Source organism: Balaenoptera musculus, chromosome 14, assembly GCF_009873245.2.
Source record: "Balaenoptera musculus isolate JJ_BM4_2016_0621 chromosome 14, mBalMus1.pri.v3, whole genome shotgun sequence".
In the NCBI taxonomy this organism is placed as follows: Eukaryota; Metazoa; Chordata; class Mammalia; order Artiodactyla; family Balaenopteridae; genus Balaenoptera; species Balaenoptera musculus.
Window position 1 is genome coordinate 66,149,934 of NC_045798.1, and position 20,680 is coordinate 66,170,613.

General features: G+C 50.0%; 1 protein-coding gene across 6 annotated transcripts in view; it reads right to left on the bottom strand.

Annotated features, from left to right (window-relative positions):
- The window catches only part of MYO5B (myosin VB), a 367,733-nt gene that overhangs the window by 46,572 nt on the left and 300,481 nt on the right, over nt 1–20,680 (bottom strand). For all 6 annotated transcript variants that reach the window (XM_036823444.1, XM_036823439.1, XM_036823438.1 and 3 more), the window contains exons 18-22: nt 17,167–17,278; nt 12,454–12,665; nt 10,333–10,489; nt 8,091–8,330; nt 2,032–2,265 (exon numbers count right to left, since the gene is read on the bottom strand). In XM_036823444.1, the coding sequence (XP_036679339.1) occupies nt 2,032–2,265; nt 8,091–8,330; nt 10,333–10,489; nt 12,454–12,665; nt 17,167–17,278 (955 nt within the window). The remainder of the gene's footprint in view (nt 1–2,031; nt 2,266–8,090; nt 8,331–10,332; nt 10,490–12,453; nt 12,666–17,166; nt 17,279–20,680) is intronic.

Sequence of the window (20,680 nt, forward strand, 5' to 3'; positions counted from 1 at the left end):
CCCTTTTTGGCAGTGTCCTTGAATTTTTCTTTTTTCTTGCCAGGACCAAGCTCTCATTCTATTGATATTTAAGACCCAGGTCCAGACTTCAATAGTAACAATTTTTCCAAAGGAGAGGAGGAGGCAGCCCACTTCCTTATTTGGCTCACGGGATATTATAAACCCTTAGGCTCCCTGGATGGAGACGTCGATACTTTAAAAGTACTCTGAGTCCCCAAATCACAGTGCCCCAGGGGAAGCAGAGAAGGAGCTTGGGGAGGCCATGAGTCAAGTGCCCTCTGTGGAGGCGGAGACCGCAGACCCGGGTTTTGTGATCTGCTGGGTTAACAGACTGCCCAGCGTCTCATGGGACCAGCACCCATGTGCAGGGAACCTGCTTTTCTTTTTCTCCCAGGGTCACCAATCTCAAGAGTTTCCAGTTCTAATCTTGGCCTCTTCTCTCTTCCTGTGGATTTCACCATCTTGTCTTTTATTCACATACAAGGGTTATTGTCTATCTGTTAGCAAGGATCCATAAACCACAAGTTTGGAATTCCATGCTTTATAGGTTACAGGTTTGTAGCTACATTGTAACGGGAGTTTCCTTAAGCACGTGCTTTACCCCGAAGAATGAAGTCCACTCCAGGCGTGGTGGGTGAGCCGGCAGGTTTATCTAGGCAACATGCTGCAGGGTGGCCTCTTTTGTGCCAGGCTGCCTGCACCAGTAAGTCCTATGTCTCAATCCCCGTGTGGATCCCCCTTCTGACTCTGGGAAACCCCCTGGGATCTGGGGAAAGCAGTGGCTGACGGTGGGGAAGTTCTGCCCAGCACAGGAAATGACGTAGGCAAGCCCAGCAGGAGCTGGGTCCGCAGGTGGATGGCAGCCCGCCTATTTCCCGGTTGTGCCTGAGGGCTCAGCCCAGGAGAAGGTAACTGGGCACAGGAAGAGAGAGGCAGTACAGAGCAAGGCTGAGGGAGGTTCTTCTTCCTTCTAGAAACCATCAAATACCATCTCACGGAGCTGACTAGCTGCAAGTAGAGGGGCCTAAAAAATGATCTAAACCAACCTTTCTTCTTCTTCTTCTTTTCTTTTTTTTTAAAACAGATGAGGGAACTAAGGCCAGTGAGATTTCCTGCATGCACTTGGTAATGGCAATGCAGGGATGAGAATCTGGAAACTCCTGTGTCTACCTCAGGATGCTTTCTGTGGCAGCATTCAGCTTGCCCCAATTTTTAAACACTGAAAATTATTATTTCAACGTTAGGAACACTGAATCCTTCCCTCTTAGATTCTCAACCCATCGTGACTCTCCAGTGATGGACAGGAACTAAATAAGTGGGCAGTGTGCCATCTTCCCTGTGGCCTGTGGGGTGCCATAAAGATGGGGGAGAGAAGCGGCGTCCTGAGACCGTGGAAGGCTCCGCAGGGGCGCGTGGGACTTCCCTGGTTTGAACAGCTATCTTGGCAGTGGAGAAGGGAATCTCTGTATCCTGACATTTGAGATGGGGGAGTGGGGTCCAATCCCATTTTATGGGGTGGAAAGTAAACCTACAGAGCACACCAACCAGAGGAGATTAGTCAGGCTGAAACTATCAACACTTAAACTTAAGGCAAATTCCCCAAAGCACTATGATTACGGGTAGGGATGCCTAGAGGTTGCCCCTAATCCCTGCAGGCAACGTTAAGAAGAAAGGCCACTACCTCTGTACCATCTCTCCTGCCAACAGGAACGCGGACTGCAGAGCGGACTCTGGCTAATTGTAGACTATAAGGAACATGCCCAAAGGCACACGTGTGTAACCTTTCAGGGGATGCCATCACGTCCGGGTAATGGCAGAAACTCAATCAACACTTGTCAGGTGAATGGACACGTGCTTGTGTGGGTTCCCCCAAAGCAGTGGCACTTTACATCTAAACGCAGAGGGATGGTCAGTCTTGGGCACAAGCCCCAGGAAAGTCCATGGCAGTGTAACAGCTGGAAGAAGAAGCCACCTCGTGGGGGTGCTCCGTTAGCCAACCACCACCCAGCTGCCCCTCTGGCCCCGACGTACCTTTCTCAGCTCATCCTTCTCCCGGGTGTGGGCGTCCTCCAGGACCTTACGCTCCGAGTGGGCCCTCTGCAGTTCTGTCCGCAGGCTCTCGACCTCCTCCTGCAGCTGTGGGCTGCTGTCCTCACCCTGGCTCTGCTGGTAGCTGGCCAGCTCCTCCTTCAGCTTCTCTACCTCCGTGGCGTGTGTGGAGGTGACGGCTGACAGCTGCTCCGACAGCATCTTGAACTCTTTGTTCTGTGAGAGCACCAGCAAACAGGGAGGGAGGAAAAAGAGGTGGAGAGCAAGGTTAGTGGGACAGGAACAAACATGAAGGCAATTAAAAAAGGGACTTCCAAGGTGGAATTAAACCTCACAATCACCGAATGCTTGAGTGCTTTCTTGGCATCTCCCTAACAAAACTCTATTGTGAACCTAGGAGAAATATAGGAAAAGAAAAAACACCAATACTGACATTCAAGGAGTGTTTAGGTGCAGTGACAGAGCTGGAAGCTGGTTGACAGTGGTTAGCCTTCTGTGTCCGGCTGGAGAGATCTTACGCCCGGTTTTTAAGTTGCAGGAACAATGTTTTTGGCTTCTTGGAACTGCAGCCTTTGCTTTTCAGGATTCCCTGCTCTTTCACGCTGGGCCCTCCTGTCCTTGGACTCACTGGCACAAAGAGCTGCAACCTAATCGCTGCCTCTGAGACAAAGGACCTCTTCAGCATCCCCCCTTCCAAGGAGGTCCTCCATGGGGCCTAGGGATCCCTCCCACCACCTGTCAGCTTATCCTGTAAGACTCTGACTCCAGAAACTGATGCCCTGGCAGAACCTGTCCCTGCCGACGAGGTACCCAATCATGTACCCACTCAAGCAATAGGTAAGTGAGAAGCATTCCCCCAGGTGCCTGGCAGAGGTACGGAGGGGGACTGGGAGGCAGACTGCGGATGAGCTCACACAGAGGAAGCCCTGAGGACCCAGGGCCAGTGTCAAGCGCCAGTGTAAACATGGGCAGAAAGTGGTGCTGCAGTTAAGCATATCAGCTCAAAGTGGTCAGCAGGGAAAGTGGAGTGGAAGAAGTAGGGTTCTCCCAATAACCAAGCAAGCAAGCGACAGTCACTGATAATTCTTCATTGCTATTCTCTGCAGGAGCTCCAAGTAGAACAGAGCTATTGGCTAAACTACCAACAAGCTGGGGCATCAGGAACCAATGACTAATTCACACCAGCAATGAAGCTTCATGCAAAGCAGCGAGGAGCAGCAAAAGAACAGCTGTTGGACCCAGTACAACACCATGAACGCCATGGGACCTTAAGGCTGAGACCCATTGTTGGTGTCCAAGGGGTACATTTCCCTCATTGATACAGCACAAAAAGATCCTCCCACAGTCTGTGGAAACCTCCCAGCTATTACCTGACATGCCCTTATGTCTGGTCTGGCAGTCAGCTTTGCTCTAAGTAATTACAAATAAGAAATCCAATTAGGTAGCATCTGTTTAAAAAACCCAGTGCCATCTGCACTGCCCACCCAGGTCTGGGTCTCCCAGGAGGCTGAAGAGTCTCTGCACAAGGGGAGTGGGGTTCAGGGAGGGAACACGTGTTGGACTAGCCACCTGGACTTTGTTCTGCTCTGGGCGGGAGGTGAGCTTCCTCCAGGTGCTGCAGCCTGGGTCAGATCCCCGGGAAAGTGGGAAGGAGGACCAAGCTGTGGAGGCCTCTAGATGGAGCAGGTGTGGGGTGTGGAGAGGCACACAACGTGATGGTGACATCTGCTAGGGGCAGTGATGACACCCCAGGACCCTCATGCAAAGATAACATGTCTAGGAGGCCAGCTCTTTGCTTTCATTGACACGCACGCTGAGGTGAGGCTCTGGGAAGTTGGGGAGTTAAGAGGCTGGACCCAGACAGACCTGTGCTCAGACCGCAGCTCCATCCTGATCAGCTGCGAACATGTGGTCAGGTCATTCCACCTCCCTGTGCCTGGCTTCCTCATGTGTGAAAGAGGGATAATTGTAACTCCTTCCTCATAGGGTTCTATCAAGGCTCAGGGAGATTAAGGGCTTCCCTGGGGCCCGGCACCCAGTTGGTGCCTGATAAAGGGCAGCTTCTTCATCATTCAGTTCTCTAGGGACCCCTTGGGAGAGATGCTCCGAACTCTTTGCCGGCCGCCTGGGGTGTGGGTGGGAGATTCCTAACAGCTGCACATTTCCTGTTCCGGAGGCATGGTTTTAGAAAGGAGGACCCCAAAAGGGCCCAGCAGTTTCCTGCCTCGTCCTCACGCCATGGAACCCATGGCCGCGCCGCCAAGCCTGGCACAGGGAGTGGTGAGGGGCACTTGCTCCCTCATAGACCCCGGAAACCCTCCCTGTGATGGCAGGCCAGGCTCCCTGGAGCCGCCTTTGTCAGTGTGACCCGAGACCTGGCCAGCTCCGTCCTCCAGCGAAGGCCTTTTCCTGACAGCAGGGGGCTGGGGATTTCCACATGGACCCCTGTGCTCCTCGAGCTCCTCAGGCATCCCGAGAGGATGCTTACTCAGCACCCACTGCTCAAGGGCACTGTACTACATGATTCACATCTATTAACTCGTTCTCTCCTCACAAAAATCCTGTGTAGTAAGGCTGATTAATATCTCCATTTCACAGCTGAGAAAACTGAGGCACAGAAGGACATAAAGCTGTGACTTGTCACATACGATTTTTCAAACGTACATGGATGAAAAATAAAATATTAACTAACGTTTACTGAGTGCATACTAAGTACACTGAATCTAACTGATTTAAAAGGTTACTGACTTGTAAATAAGTTCATCTGTACCTTTTTTTTTTTTTTAGATTCCACATGTGAGTGATATCATATGATATTTGTCTTATAGAGTCACAGATGTAGAAAACAAACTTATGTTTAGCAGGGGGCAAAGAGGGGAAGGATAAACTGGGAGATTGGGATTGACACATACACACTACTGTATATAAAATAGATAACTAATAAGAACTACTGTATAGCACAGGGAACTCTACTCGATACTCTGTAATGACCTATGTGGGAAAAGAATCTAAAAAAGAGTGGATATGTATAACTTACCCACTTTACTGTATATCTGAAACTAACACAACATTGTAAATCAACTATACTCCAATAAAAATTTTTTTTAAATAGGAAAAAAAAGAATCTTAATATGTTGTAAAATAAATAAATAAATAAATAAATAGAGGTTACTGACTGAATCCATACATTTGCATCATATTTTCATATATCAAATAAAGTATCTTTAAATATATCCTTATACTCATAAAGGTCTAAGGAACTTGACCCTCATTGTAAAAAATATTGTTAGCTCAACTGGCCTTCTCACTCTACACGTTGTGCTTGAATAAAGCCAGATTGATAGAGAGCCAAGTTCATAGGTTACATCATTTTGGCTGAAAAATGTCACACCACAGGCCTACACCAGGAACACTGCAAGAAATCATCCCAGGAACTGTCACTGAACTTACTGCTGAAGGATATTGTGAAGGATGTGGTTTATTACATCATAGATTCTGAAAACCCTCAGGAAAACTGTCTCAGCACCATGGACAGCTCCAAACCCTCCTAAACTCTTTCAACAGCTCTCAAGGGATCCTGTTCCCTTCTTTCTGTTTGCTTGGGAGCTTCGTGCTAATTTTGCATCTTGTCTCTTTAGTTGGGTGCGCAAAACCTTAAACATGAATTTTGGGCACTAACCTTACCATGGTTTTATCTTTCAGTTTCCTCCTTTGCTGACTTCTTGGCAGTGCGGATACTTTTTAAAAAAGCTCCCGCTGGTGATTCTTCATTGCAGTGTGGACTTGGGAACCACTTTATTAGCCACTTTACGGCATCAGTGAATTTTTGAGCTAGAAGTTAGAGATCTTAGGCCAATTGTCTCTGAGGAACTCAAGGCCTAATCAGAGATTCGGCCATAACCCCAAACTGTCAGCTCTGGTTGCAAGTATAACTGAGACAGAACTCAAACCTCCATCCAGCTGGGACTCTGTCCACTATACCTCATGCTGCTCTGACAAATACTTTGGGATGCCTTCACCTATGCTGTTCCTGGCACACGTGTATCCTTTCCTCCTGGCTAAGAACCTTGTGTGTCAGGGGAGCAGCTGCCTGAGTTGTCTCCAGCCATAAAGAAAGAACAGAAACCCATTCACTTACAAAGGCTAGCCCTGCCTGCTAAGAGACTGCAATAAAACAAGTCCTGGTGCCACGGATTATGCTAATGACTCCTCTCACGACACAGCACCAAGCATGTTCTTTGACACTGGGTCACATACCCCACTGTGCAAGGACGACGCTGTCTATGAGAATGAACCCCAAACAAAGCTAAGGGTCTTCCTTGTTCTGAGGAATTCTCACATGTCTGAAGAATCCCCTAATATGCAGATATCCTAAAATTTGGTTGGAGGCAGCAGAACGTTCTTTGGAACCAAACTGCCAAGTTTCAATCCTAGCCCTGCTACTTACTAGCTGTGTGGCCTTGCGGGCTACTTAACCTCTCTGTGCCTGTTTAAAATGGGAATAATGTTAAATCTCATAGGGTTGCGGTAAGGATCTAATGAGTTAACACATGAGAACAGTGCCTAGCACACAGTCAGGCAACATGGGGAGGGACACAAGAAAGCAAGATCTAACCCACCCCTCCTGCCTCTTCTCCTTACCCTCTGCACACAGGGTAACACCCGCCACTACTCACAGATGTTTGCCAAGCAGGAAGCTGAAGGCAAAAAGCTCTTTTAAAAATAGGCCTTTTAAATCTGCTTCTCTTTGATGTTCCAGCACATGGAGTATAAAACACCAGATTTATTCTTAACCTCTCAAGTCAACTTGAGAAATCAGCAATGCCAATGCAGGGCCCTGTGGCTGGAACCCAGGGCCGAGGCGGCCAGGCAGTACATGGGGCTCCTGGCAGGGTGCAGCAGTGCCAACAAAACCTGCTCGTCCCTCTGACTATACCTTGCTCAGAAGGTTAACTGGCACAATTTGACTATGCAAATGTCTTTCCTGGCCAGTCATCAATAGCCATAATAATAATAATAATAATAATAATAATAATAATAATAATGGCAATGATAATTATAATACAACCCTAGGTCCTCCTTGTGACTGTGTTTTTCAAACGGCTGATCCCAGAGTCCAGACCTTTTCCTACCCACTCCTGATGCTCTGGGTAGATATGTCTTCCTCCCTGACCTGACCTATCACGGTGGGCCAACCAGGACCAGGTATGTATTGAGTGTCCTCCACCCTGCACTGAGCTTTCTGTCTTGCTTCCCCACTAGGGAGCCAAGCCAAATAAGACACCTGTAGAACTCACACAGAGACACACCCAGGGTGACAATTTCTTCTCCAGAAGCCATCTTTTGCAAGAACAGAAAGGCGGGAACATTTAACCACTTTTGGGCTCCTGTTTAGGGCAGCTGGTTTAGGTGTAAAATGGCTCATTTATTTTCTTGCCCTACTGGGACCATGAGAAGCTTAAAAAAGTGCCTAGCATAGAATAGGTACAATAAAACCAGTGACTGCCAAAGCACTGCCTGGTGGCCCAACTCCAACTCTCTTCCTCCACACCCCATACCACACGCCTTCAGCATGTTTTCCCCCGTTCCTTTCCTCCATCTTCTTCTTTCCTTTCTCAGGAGGCACCTGAAACCCTCCAGGGCATTGCATTGCAAGAGCCTGGTCCTGAGGCCATTAATACCCTACACGAGCAAGGTACCAGTGAGCCTGCTTTCAACTCTGGAAACCCATCTTAGCCACGACACAGAAAAGGACCGACACTTTCATGACATTTGGGGTTAAAAAGACCAGCATCACCCTCGTTATGGCTGTGGGATCAGAAGACCTGGGCTGGAGTGCTGGCTCTGGCACTTTCTACTTCTGTGACCTTGGCCAATTGCTGGATGCCCCCGATCCACAAGTTGCTTATCTGTGAAATGGCCTCACGAAGTCTTGCGGGGATCGAATGAGAGCTCCCTGGGGAAGCCATGGGTCTCTCTCAAACATGCCCGTGGAGTCTCCCCACAGCCCCACCCCCTGGGTGGGAGCTCGAGACACCAACCTGGTCGTCGATCTTCCGCTGCAGCTGGACCACCTTGTTCTCCATGCCCACGTTGAGGCGTTTCAGGTGCTCTGCTGAGCGGGCCTCAATCTTGAGGGCCTTCAGCTCCTGCTTGGCCTTGAGCCTCCGGAAGCCGCACTGGATGACAATGGCCGCGGCCCGAAGCCGCTGGAAGCACCTGCGAGCCACCCAGCTCCGCACGTGCTTCTGGATGATGGTGGCCTTGTGCTCCCTGAGGACCTAGCAGGGGACAAGCACACACCTGGTGGGTTTGCACTGCAGTCCGGGAGCAAGGGGCTCACGTACTGCTCTGGGGAGAGAGCCAAGGTCAGTGAGAGACAGCTTCCCTATGATTTAGGGCTTTGGTGGCCATTTATTTTATGAACAAGTTGTAACTAGGTTTGGCAGCCTGTGTACCTACAGGAAATCAGCTGGCAAACTCTCCTTTCTAGTTTTTTGTTTTGTTTTTTAACTTTTTATTGGTTAGGAAACCACAGTCTAAAAACCTCAAAGTTGGAGGGGCTTAAAGATTATCCAGCTGATAGCCCCCCATTCAACAGATGTGGATCCCCTCCTGGTGACGGTGAGCGGGAGAGGTGAAGTGACACTGTCGAGTGAGATTGCTGAGTGGGTTAAATGGCTTACAATTACAAACTTGGCTTGCAATTCACTGTTTTTGTTTTTTTCCTATCCAGTTAAAAAACCGCTCAGAAAATTAAAGCATCATCAGTGTTCTCACGCTAATGCCCTGCAAATAAATATTTGTGGAATGAATAAATAAACATGTTGAAAGACTAACATGCCCAGTATCACAGCTCTGAGATGAGCTGGGTTCAAACCCTAGTGCCTCCGAAATGCCACCTGTCCCATCCATGGTGACACCACACAGATGTCACCAATCTCCCAGGAATATTCACAGAAGCTTTTCCCACTGGCCCGGGTGTGCTCCATCTGGTGCCTAACCACGTCTGCTTTTTCATTATCAATGTAACGCTTTATAGTTTTATTACTTAGAAAATCACACCTTCTCTGATCATAGATGAGGTAGGTGTTCATTTTAGGAAAACAAAAGACCATTTTAGACATTTCGTTCCAATCCATCTTGCATCTTAGCATTGAGCTTCAGTTGTGCGGGGGTGATTTGGTGGATGGGGCGTGTCCTGACTTGGGGCTACCTAACTGGGTCCTTCAGCTTCATTGGATAATGGCCTGGCAGGGAGGAGGTCAGGGTCCTTCTCCTGACCTCACCTCACTGGGCTTCAGGCTGCTCATCAGTTAAATGAAGGAGCTAGCCTGATGACCCCCAATATTGCCGCCTGCTCTCAAGTCTGTGTGAGCCCCAGATCGGTCACCAGGCTCTGCCATGGGCTGACCGAGTGCCCTTGGGCAGGAGAGTCAGCTGCTCCAAGCATCTCACAGCTGTCGAAGGGGTACAATGATACGCGCCCTTCCTACCTGTGATACTTAATATGTGTCAACTTGACTGGCCACGGGATGCTCAGGTTAAAGACTGTTTCCGGGTGTGTCTGTGAGGATGTTTCCAGAGAGAAGTATCTGAGCCGGGGGGCTCAGTGAAGAGGACTGCCCTCCCCTGTGTCTGTGAGGATGTTTCCAGAGAGAGAAGTATCTGAGCCGGGGGGCTCAGTGAAGAGGACTGCCCTCCCCTGTGTCTGTGAGGATGTTTCCAGAGAGAGAAGTATCTGAGCCGGGGGGCTCAGTGAAGAGGACTGCCCTCCCCTGTGTAGTGGGCATCATGCCATCCACGGTGGGACTAAACAGAACAAAAGGTGGAGGAGGGAGGAATTCGCCTTCTTCCTGCCTCACTGCTGAGCTGGGACGTTTCGTCTCATCTTCTCCTGCCCTCAGACTGGATGTGTACCATCAGCTCCCCTGTCCTGAGGCCTTCAGACTTGGGCTGAATTACACCCCTGGCTTTCCTGGGTCTCCAGCTTGTAGACAGCAGATGGGGGGACTGCTCAGCCTCCATGACTGCATGAGCCACTTCCTCACAATAAATACACACACACACAGATACACGCATCTCCTATCGGTTCTGTCTCTCTGGAGAACTTTTGAGACACTATACCTCATGAGACTTTGGTTAGGATTCAGTGAGAGCAGAGTTGTGAAATTACTTAGAAAAAAGTTAGAAGCGCCCAATAAACATTTGTGTTGGTGCCAACCCATTTGCTGCTGCTTAGTTCTGAGTTCACAGCCCGAGCCCCGCAGGGTGGCCACACACCTGGTGGTAGAGTCTCCGTACAAACATGCCCCGAGCGAAGGCCTGGATGACCACGGTGGCCCTGTGGACCCTCTGGTAGGCCTGGTGAGCCCTCCGCATGCGGTACTGCTTCTGGAGCACCACGGCCGCCCGGGTCCTCCGCAGATGCTCGGCCAGCCTGGGGAGGGAGAGAGGGGTGGGCCAGGCTGACGGAGGCCTCTGGGCCACTCGTGAATGCGAGCCCCTCCTCCCCGGCCCTGCCTGGACACCACAAGGGCAAGCCAACTCTCATCACCGTTACCGACTGTAGCAAGGTCTTGGGGACTTGAGGCTCAGCTCAGAACAGCAGAATTGGCTTCCTCCGTCTTGTGCAAAACGTCTTTCCACATATTTACAATTCAGTCTAAGTCTGATCAACTCTGATCCTCATCTCTCCACTCCCCCACCCACAAGCCCCTCCTGCAACCTGGGCAGTCCTCAACGACATCACATGTTCACACCTCTGCCTGGTCCCTGGAGCTCACCGGGTGTGGAGAGGTCAGGAGTCGTGTCTCAAGCATCCTTGTACCCCTACATCTAGTACAGGGCCTGGCATAGTAGCACACGGTATTTGCTGAATGAATAAAACCTTCTCAGACCTGCAGCGACCCCTCTTTGTTTTCTCATCTCCCAGCCCGTTCTGCTGGGGATGCACTGCACATGGGCATCTACTTTCCTCTGTTTCATTTCCGCATTCTCCATCTCACCCCTCCAGACAGACATGAAGTCAGTCCAACACTTTTTACCCTCCTTCAGGGCTTTGTTTGGTATCAGGCTCATAGCAAATGCTCAACTAGAGAGTCAGAATATTAAAAGCTAGAAAGGACCTTGGAAATCATCTAGCGCAGCTCCAGAGTGGGAGGTGACCCACTCAGCCCTGCTCTACCTGCTGAAATGAGTCCGATTCCCGGTCCAGCTCTCCCTGAGCAGTCTCTCTAGAATACAAACACCCTGCAGGGAGAATGCAGGCCAGCTTGCTGCCCAAGCAGAGCCCCCGGCACAAGGGTGCTCAGTGATGCCCTGACTGTGGATGATGACTTAGTGTTGATACTGACAACCTTCTCATTTCTGTAGCTTTTGTTCCAGAGACCATCTCTCAGCTCTTCACAGGTAAATTAATGGCGTTCATCATCTCCAGTTCTGCTCGGATAAACAGCTAACAGCAAGGACAGGAGTGGGAGCTGGAGTAATCTTCTAACTTTATGGTACAAAGGGTGCCTGCTCTGGGCTTGTTTTCTATATTCAAGCAGAGATGCCTGAGCAGCCACTTGTGAAACTCTGGCTTCCAAATGCAAGGCTTCCTGGCAATTACTGTCATTTCTCCGAGGAAATCCGGATCTGCAGAGGTCACTGATTTTGAACTAGGGCTGGGTCCAAAATCTGATGACCTGTGTAAAGGTCCGGGGGTGGGTCTCGTGGCGGGGATGTCCTCCACGCCCATCTCTCTGCTCTCTGGAGATGCTTATACTGCTTTAGCGCTTCATCAACCCAGTGACATCACTGAGGAGGGGACGTTTAAAGTAAAGTAGCTTCTTCTGCATGGTGTTGGGCTGGGCCAGGGCAGCCAACTGGCTTCAGGCTCTGCCCCTAGGTAGCTGCTTGCGGTCAGACAAGTCTCGCCCTCTCTGTGCTGGCTGAGTGCAACAACTCATAGAAGGGACCTCCCCGGGTCTTGCCAGCCCTATTTACCAAACTCCCAAGGGATTTTGAAATTGGTGGTGTAAATCACGAAGCTGAGTGTATGTTAACTGTGACAGAAGGGCTGAAATTGTCTCTTTTTCTAAAAGAAGATTGTTTTACTTAAGAGTTTAAGCAAAGGGTAAATGGAGGTTTTGTGGGAAAACCAGCCAGTGCTAGCCTAGGATGGGGACAGACTAGGGGAGGCAAGAGACCTGGGAACTAGACCTACACGCTCAGGTGAGAAGGGCAGGAGAGAGAGGGGCCCAGCTGCTGGGGGAAAGCCAGATGCGGACAGGGCCCAGCAGGAACCACTCTAACTACCGGGGCTGAGAGAGGCCAGCCAGCTCGGAGCCGGTCCCAGCCCCCTGCCCCTCCACCCTCACCGCCAATCTGCTACCTTAGATGTGCCCCGGCTCAGCTCACCTGCGGGCCAGGTGTCCTCGGCAGTACCTCTGCAGAGTTAAGGTAGCTGCCTTCAACCTGCGGTATTTCACCTTCTGCAGCCAGCCCCGGACGGTTTTCTGGATCATGATGGTGGCTGCCCGGAACTTGTCAGCCCGAAGCTTCTCCAGGTAGGCCACCTGGCCTGCCCGGAAGAAGATCTTGGTGCGGCCGAACTGGAACTTGTCAGGATCCTTTACAAGGCAGGGAGGGGAGCTGGTTCACCATCCGTGAGGAGCAAGGGAAAGCACCCTACCACCCCAGGTCCTCTGACGCACAAGTCCCTTGCCAGGTCTCACATGCCCCTGCTCCTTAAACAAATGCTGAGAGTTAGTGTGTTAACAGACCCCGAGCCTGTCCCTACTACTGGTCAGACACTGAATGCAGCAGTGAAAAAGATCCCTGCCCGCCAGCAACTGACATCGCTGTGAGGGCAGCCGGACAAGCAAACAAGCACACAGTACATTTCAGGCAGTGCTGAAGATTACGAAGACAATAAACTGAGGGCTGGAGGACGGGATGGAGATGCTGAAATAGGCTAATCGAGGAAGGCATTTCTTTGGAGGTGATATTTAAGCAAAGGCCTGAACGAAGTGAAAGGAGGCAGGTGTGGGAAATTACGAATATATTGCAGATAACCCCCAAATACATTTTATTTGGTTTCTAACTATGTTGTGATGTTTTTTCAGACATATAATTACTATCTTTAATTACATCTATTTAGGTTAAAATTAATTGCCCTTCCCTGCGCTCACCCTGGTGGATAAGGGAAGGTGACCCAGCCACGTGTATGTGGATGAGCCTGGGCTAGAATATTCGATAGGTAACTCACGATAACTGAGCACTCTTTGTAAATAAACTTCATCTGATTTTGCTCACTTGGCATGAAGACCATTAACAAGGAGGAGATAATGAGCCAAGGTCTAAGGAAAACACACACACAAGAATACATTTCATGTTGACAAAGGGCTCTGAAATAATGCCGAGTCACCACTCTTCACGGCCAAGCCCTGGACCGCTAACAGGCACCTGGTTCCACGCACAGGAAAGCCAGGCTGCCTGAGCCGTGGCTGAGCTGGGACGCTGCACCTGGCTAGACCGTCACTGAGTGTCCCCTCCATGGTCGGGCTGCCGGTGAAGCTGGGAGGAAGCCCCGCATCCGCTCAGGGCCCTCAGCTCACGCCGGGAGCAACAGGGGCTGGGCTGGGCGGGGAAGCTTTGAGGCGGCCGAGGCCTTGCCTGCATCACTGCCCTGCTGGGGAGACTCCTCCTCAGTGAGGAGGGCGGCTCAGCCCTCACAGTCGGGGGACAAGCCTGGCTACTGGGCCTTTAGCAGAGCTAGGGCCTGGGGGGGCGCCTGCTGCATCTCAGGAACCACAGTACACAGGCTCCGTTTCCTATTCTGGGAAAAACCACCAGGGAAAGGGCAGTCTGGTTCACAGAGCCACAACTGTTACACATGAGGATCTCTCTGAAGGTCCTGCCTGCTACAGCCATCACGGCTGCACGCCCCTTCCCCCAGGTGTCTTGAGAGCTTCTACCCCGGGCCTGCTTTCTGTAACCCCGAGAACTGACTATACTCTTCACATACCAAACAGAGGCTATCTTTTGAGAACCTTTCTCCAGTAATCAGAGACTGAGGGAGTAGAAAGGAATCTTAGCAATCTACCCCAAGCCACTGCTTTTATTTTACAGATGCCTAGAATGCTGAGGTGACTTGCCAAAGGTCTCACTGACAATATCAAGGAATAGAACCCAAGACCCAGGACTCCCAGGCCAGAGGTCTCTTACTACACCATGCCGCTTCTGTAGTACCATCTCCTTCTCACACTCCTCACATACATATTTCCTCATGCTCTCTGGGTCTCAGTAGATGCTTGTTAATATGCTCCTTCACTGTCAGGATGAAGGTTCAGGTTTGCATGATGGCCAATGATGTCTATAACCACACCAGATGACCATCTGTCCTGGAGGGCAGGGCCCACCTAGTACACTCTTTCAATAACCGTCACACTGACCACCCCAGGTTAGTACATAGGAAGAACTCAATACACATTTGTAGAGTTAAAGAAAAAAAAAATTCAGGCTAAAGATGGAGGTGTTCCTACAGTCCTTGCAGGACGAGACTATCACTCGTGAGCAAGCTCATGATGCAGCCCCTGCCCCGTGGCTGCCTGCCAGTGAGTGTGGCTGGTAAGCACCTACTGCCTGGCCTACACGCCACCTTCGTCACTGCTTCTCTTCTAATCACTCTGCTCTAAAACGTACTAAGCACGTTCCTGGAGAGGGCAGGGAGCTGGCATGTGCCATTTTAGGCTAACGTGTGGCTTTGCCAAGTCTCAGTTGCTTGAAGTCCCAAGTCACTTAGCATTGGTGACCAGAAGGTGTGGTCCCCAAAAAAGGGAAAAAATGAAAAAAATAGGAAATACAAGGTCTCTAGGGAAGTCTTAAAGCACTGATCCTTATTCTATCTCTAGGAAGGGTAATTATACAGTGACATTAATTAATCAATCAGACTCAGCGGGTGATGTGGTTTAGATTGTGGGGGCTCCTGAGTCGCCTTGGGCAATTTATATCAGCTGCCTGTGCCTCAGTTTTCCTCAGCTGTGAAATGGGTATCATGTTGTATCTTTCTTGTAAGGAAATGTTAGGATGAGATGAAGTGTGTGAAGCAGTTAGAAAAGTGTCTGACTCCTACTAAGTGCTTAATAACTGTGAGCCACTGGTGGTAGGTTTCATCAGGACAAGCTCATGTCATCCATGCAGCCACTTGCACAAACTCAGAGCTCCTGTGATGACCAGTAACTGTGCTAGGAACAAATGACAGTGGGACCCTTGCCATTTAGTTGTTCAGAGTCTGGTGAAATGAAGAACAAGCCCTTAACTACAATACAAGGGGAGAAACGCAAAAATGGAAGACAGAAGTTGAGAAGTGTTAGCCAGTGACTAACTCCATCTGGGAGGCCAGGAACAGGCTTCAAAGACCAGAAAGCATTTTAGAGCTCAATCTAGAGGGAAAGTAAAACCTGGCCGGACAGGTAAAAGAGGGAAAAAGCACTTCAGGCAGAGGAAACAGCACGTATTCACATACTTTAGGGAATTCACTTGTTCACTCATTCCACAAATGTTTGGTGAGTTACTTCTGTGTGTCAGGCTCAGTGCTCATAACTAGGGGAGAGTGTCAATGCAAAGACCATCCTCTGAAAGAAAGGAGACACATCTGGAGCACAGGACAGCGTGGTATGGGCTCAGAGAGTGCTGGATTGAGGAAACCGGGAGGGCAGAGTCGGCATGGAAGCTGGGCATTAACAAGTCAGTGGCCTGAGCGTTATCAGGAGCAGGATGGGGCAGTGGCACTCGGTCCTGCTAGCTGGAGGGGAGCAGGGTGGGGGAAGCTGAGTCAGCCAGTCTGACCTGGGCCCCCTCCAGAGTACCCTCTGTTTGGGAAGCAGCAGTTCTGCTGGAAGCTTGGAGAAATCCAGGGAAGGCAGAGGAAGTGTGGAACTACAGTCTGGAGAAAGGAGAAGACAGCCCCATGGCAGAGTGGGCTACTTGTGAGCCTTGATTACATGAAGAGGCCAGCTCCTGGTACCAACAGAGAAGGAAGACTCCTGACGCTCCACGTCAACCAGAATCAGCTGACCTTGAACACATTTTTCTCACCCGTTGAAAGAGGACATGTTGAAATGTAAACACTGACAGATACACCATAGCAAAAACCTCAATTAACCAGAGTCCAAAGAACCAACTGCAACCTTCAATTAACGAGATTGTCATCCTCTTGCTCTCTATGGAATATTTAGTACAGTATTCTGCACTGTCTACAGCTACAGACTTGAGCTGTTACGACTACGCTGGGGGTGACTGTGTCACTTTCACAAAATAACATATGACCTTAAAAGCTGCTCATCTGGCAATGAGCTATACTCCAGATGAATAGATTTTCCTAGCAAAACAATACTGAGAAATTTAAAAATTTAGATATAATTCTCTTACCTTCTTAAAGGAAGATTTTTGATATAATTTAACCCTTTATTGAGACCATTAAGTACCATACTCTGCTGTAATCCCTGAATACTCTGGAACTAAGAAATATTCAAGGATCTGCCCCTCACTAAAGGCCCCCAAGAGCTCTGCTATAGTTCTCCAGTCCCAAGTGTCAGCTGTTGCGTTCAGATTGTTTCAAATGAAATGAAATCCACCGCCTTATTTAAAACAAGCACCTGGGGGTGGGCCTGAGGCCGGCTCTGCAGTGAGGAAGCTACCAGAAGAGCAGCTATTTTCCCCTCTGCTGGCTTCCGGGCTGTGCCCGGGCTCCAGATCAGAGCCCCTGGGTGTGTGCGCTGGTGCCAGCGGGCTGAGCTGTGGCGCCCCAGGCTTTGGGGAAGCCAGAGATCCCGGCCAGCAGCTGGTAGCCAGGGGCAGCCTCTTCATGAGCCCCAGCGTGCTGTAGAAACAATTTCATTTTCTATGTGAGCTGTGATGGGGGAAAGGCTAGAAAATTCTCCAGGCAGGTGAAGGGGCTCCTCCTTTACAGTTGCTGACGCAGGAAAATGGATGAATATCTCAGAAACAGTTTCAATACGAGGGATGAAGACCAAAAAGGCAGCTAACACCTCCCCCACCCCCCTATTCCCAGGGCACCGCGGCTGAGCCTCCCCTGGAGCCCAGCAGTCGGGGCCGTGCCCAGCTCACCTTAATGAGGCTCTCCAGCACAGACTTGCAGATGGCCTTTTTGTCTGTGTTGGTGAGCTCTTTCTTCTTGACCAGCACCCGATACCGGTTGTAGAAGTCATGGTAGGCCCACCTGGAGGGAAAACCAGTGCATCAGGGGACACATCCTGCCTCTCGGCCACACAAGGGCCATGGGTGATCTCAGACAGCGCCCCATGGGGTCAATATGCTTGGCACAGAGCCCTTCTCAGAGCAGCAAAACACATTCTGGGGCATTCTGTTCTCCCTTGATGCCTTCTGAGAATTTCAGTGTGTAGTTAAGTTACAGAATCATGGCTGGAAGACTGAAAGAAAAAGAAAGCATTGGAGGCTCCCCTGGGAGGGCTGACCAGAGGCAGAACCACTCACAGGGGGTTTCTGCCCCAAAACGTGGAGCTCCACTCCACTGCTGCTGGAATGGGGAAGCCTTACCTGGAATGCAGCTTGAGTTTTCTTCTTATAAAACTAAAACTAATATAGCTCATTGAAAACTTTCTAATGCAGGAAAGCATACGTTAGCAAATAAAGAGAGGCCATATTCGAACCCCTGGAGATACACTGTTCACACATGTTGGTATAGTTTAGAAGGAGCCATTTTTCTCCCGCAAGTAGACTTTATGATTCCACACCACCCCCACTGTTTATTAGAGTAATGCAGACCCACTGTAAAGAAAATGTCCATCAATGCACATGAAATAAAGAGCACTTATAATTTCACTACCTTTTAAGTAAGTGTTGTTCTGGTACATTCTGGAAGGAAACCTTTAAGAGAGCCTTAAGTTTATCCCTTGGCCTCTGAGGAGATCTCTACTTAAACAAATGCAGTCTTTTCAATGACCAAAGACATAATTTTCTAGGCAGGCTCTGACCCTTTCTCCCGAAAGCTACCTCACTTCACACGGATGCGCACACTCTCCTCGCTTCTCATCTCAGTTTTCAGGGGACGTTCACAGCCTCTGCGTGGAACTCCTGTTCTGCCGCAGCACAATCCTACTCTAAGGAGGCTTTGAATTTGCAGTCTAAGTCCCTCTGAAGGTGAATTCGGCCCATCCGTCCCCACTCCTTCCGAGTCCTCAGAGGCAGCAAGAGATGCTCACCCCTTCAGAGGCATCAGGAGATGCTACACACACACTCTGTCTTCAGGTCCACATGCTGTCCACGTTGCCCATTTGGAAATCACGTAGGTGCTGCCTTGAGATCGTGTGTTACCATTTAGCATCACCTGTGGCCTTGCTGAGTGACTGTCCAGTTACTCAATCTCCCTCATTCTTAAGTATTAATACAGAATAAACGGATTGCATCCCTTCTCCCGGAGCACATTTGCTTTTAAAAGGGATCCTTTAGAAATTTTATCCAAAGAAATGAGTACTGTGGAATATCAGGGGCCACTGCGGGTGGTGGACACTGTCTTGGAAGCAGGTCCTTCTAGAGCTGCTCCCCTTGCCCTCCACAGTCACATGCCAGTGTGGTCCTTGGGTTCCCCCTCCCTCCCAGGCCACCCATCTCCACTTCCTGGGACGAGAAGGAAAACAGACTGAGCTCAGAGCCTCTCCCTGCCTTTGTAAACACTCGCCTGGTTTGGTGGAAGACTTCTAACACAGCCACGGGTCTCAGAGAAGGTGCAAATAACAAAACGGCTTTTTTTCCCCATCTTATTATTTCTCTACATAAAATGGCTTGTGCCTTACCTTTTTTTAAATAACAGCTTGAGATACAACACACATACCGTAAAGATGTACCTTTTTAAAAGTATACAATTCAATAGTTTTTTAGTACCTTCACAAAGTCGTGCAACTATCCCCAGTGTTGAATTCCAGAACATTTTCATCACCCCCAAACGAAACCCGATACCTATTATCAGTCACTCCCTGTTCTCCCCTCTCCCCAGACCCTGACATCCACTAATATACTTTGTTTCCATGCCCTTTACCTTTTCAATGGGTCCTGTGTGTCACAAATGCAAGGTCACAGGGGAATGACAGCATCTGTTCTGCTCGGAGCTGACCAGGTGTGCGCATGGCCCTGCTCCGCGGGCTCACGATGTGTGGGTGCCCTTCAGGAGGGGGTGCGGAGGGTGCTGGGATCGGGCCCAGGTAGCGTTTCTGCTGCTCTGTGCCCTTTGGGACCGTGAACCAAACCCACCTAATTACTGGAAATCTCTACCAGGAGGCTTTAAAAATGGAAACACTTAAAGTTATTTGCCCAGCTTCAAATATTTGCTTCAACGTTGCTTCAATGATTTCAATCAGGCACAAGAAATGTCAAGAAAACTCCGAAGCCCTGACCGACCTAATACTGGCGGTCCAGGAACAGACAGCTGGATGGATAAGCTGCAAATTAGACGTGCATTTTGTTTTTAATACATGCAAACGCTGTTGAATTTTTTCCAGGCTCTTTCTGCACCAGCCCCCAAGTTTTAAACATAGACCATTCTGTTTACTGATACTTCCACGTGGGGCAAGATGGATCTGGGCAAGAATCAAAGAGAATGAAAAGTGTCCTTACTCCCCACGCCCGCCATCCGTGTTTCACCCGCGTCATGCACTCCTTCCTGCCCGCCCAGCGGGGTGTGGGCTCTCCCTTCAAGGTGGCTCAGCACTTTCGGCGTGACTTTCTGAGGCCACTCTCCACCTCCTGCAGTTCAGTTAGCCATGTCCTCATCTGTCTTGTTTCTCACTATGAGTTTGCAATTCCTCTGGGGAAATAATCAGAGCAGCGTTTCACTGGGCTAAAAACCTTCAATGCTTCTAATTTGAAAACCACTAACTGCTGACAGTTCCATAACTCAGGGAGGTTACAGGCTCCAGGAGACGACGAGGGAGTAGGGAGATGTGGCCGCAATACAGAAAAAACTTGGAGGACGGGAGCAGAGAAGCCCGCTCTGACACTGACTGGCAGTGTGACCTTAGGCAAGTCGTAGACTGGACACCTCACCTTCCCCGTCTGCAAGTGGAGAGAACATCACTCACCTCACGAGTACCTCCCAGGACTTCAGTAGCCAGTGAGTTCACAGATGTGGAGGGTTTGGAAAGCTGCAACGCTTCCTAAAGACCTAAGTTACTCTCCCTTCCCATCCAAGCCCTGCTCCTTTTCTTTAAAAGGCTTCCTCAGATGCCTGCATCAAGGTGACACCAATGGGGGAGGAGGATGCTGCAGAAAGCAGCCCGTCCACAGAGAAGGGCTTGGGTGGGCACTCCCCTCGCGGGGTACCACAACAGCGTCCGGGCATGTATGTGTCCTTCACCAAAGGACCCAGGATCAATTGTGGATTCCCTTTACTGTGGACCTCTGTGCTCTTAGAAATGAAATCTTGGGCTTCCCTGGTGGCGCAGTGGTTGAGAATCTGCCTGCCAATGCAGGGGACACGGGTTCGAGCCCTGGTCTGGGAGGATCCCACATGCCGCGGAGCAACTAGGCCCGTGAGCCACAACTACTGAGCCTGCGCGTCTGGAGCCTGTGCTCCGCAACAAGAGAGGCCGCGATAGTGAGAGGCCCA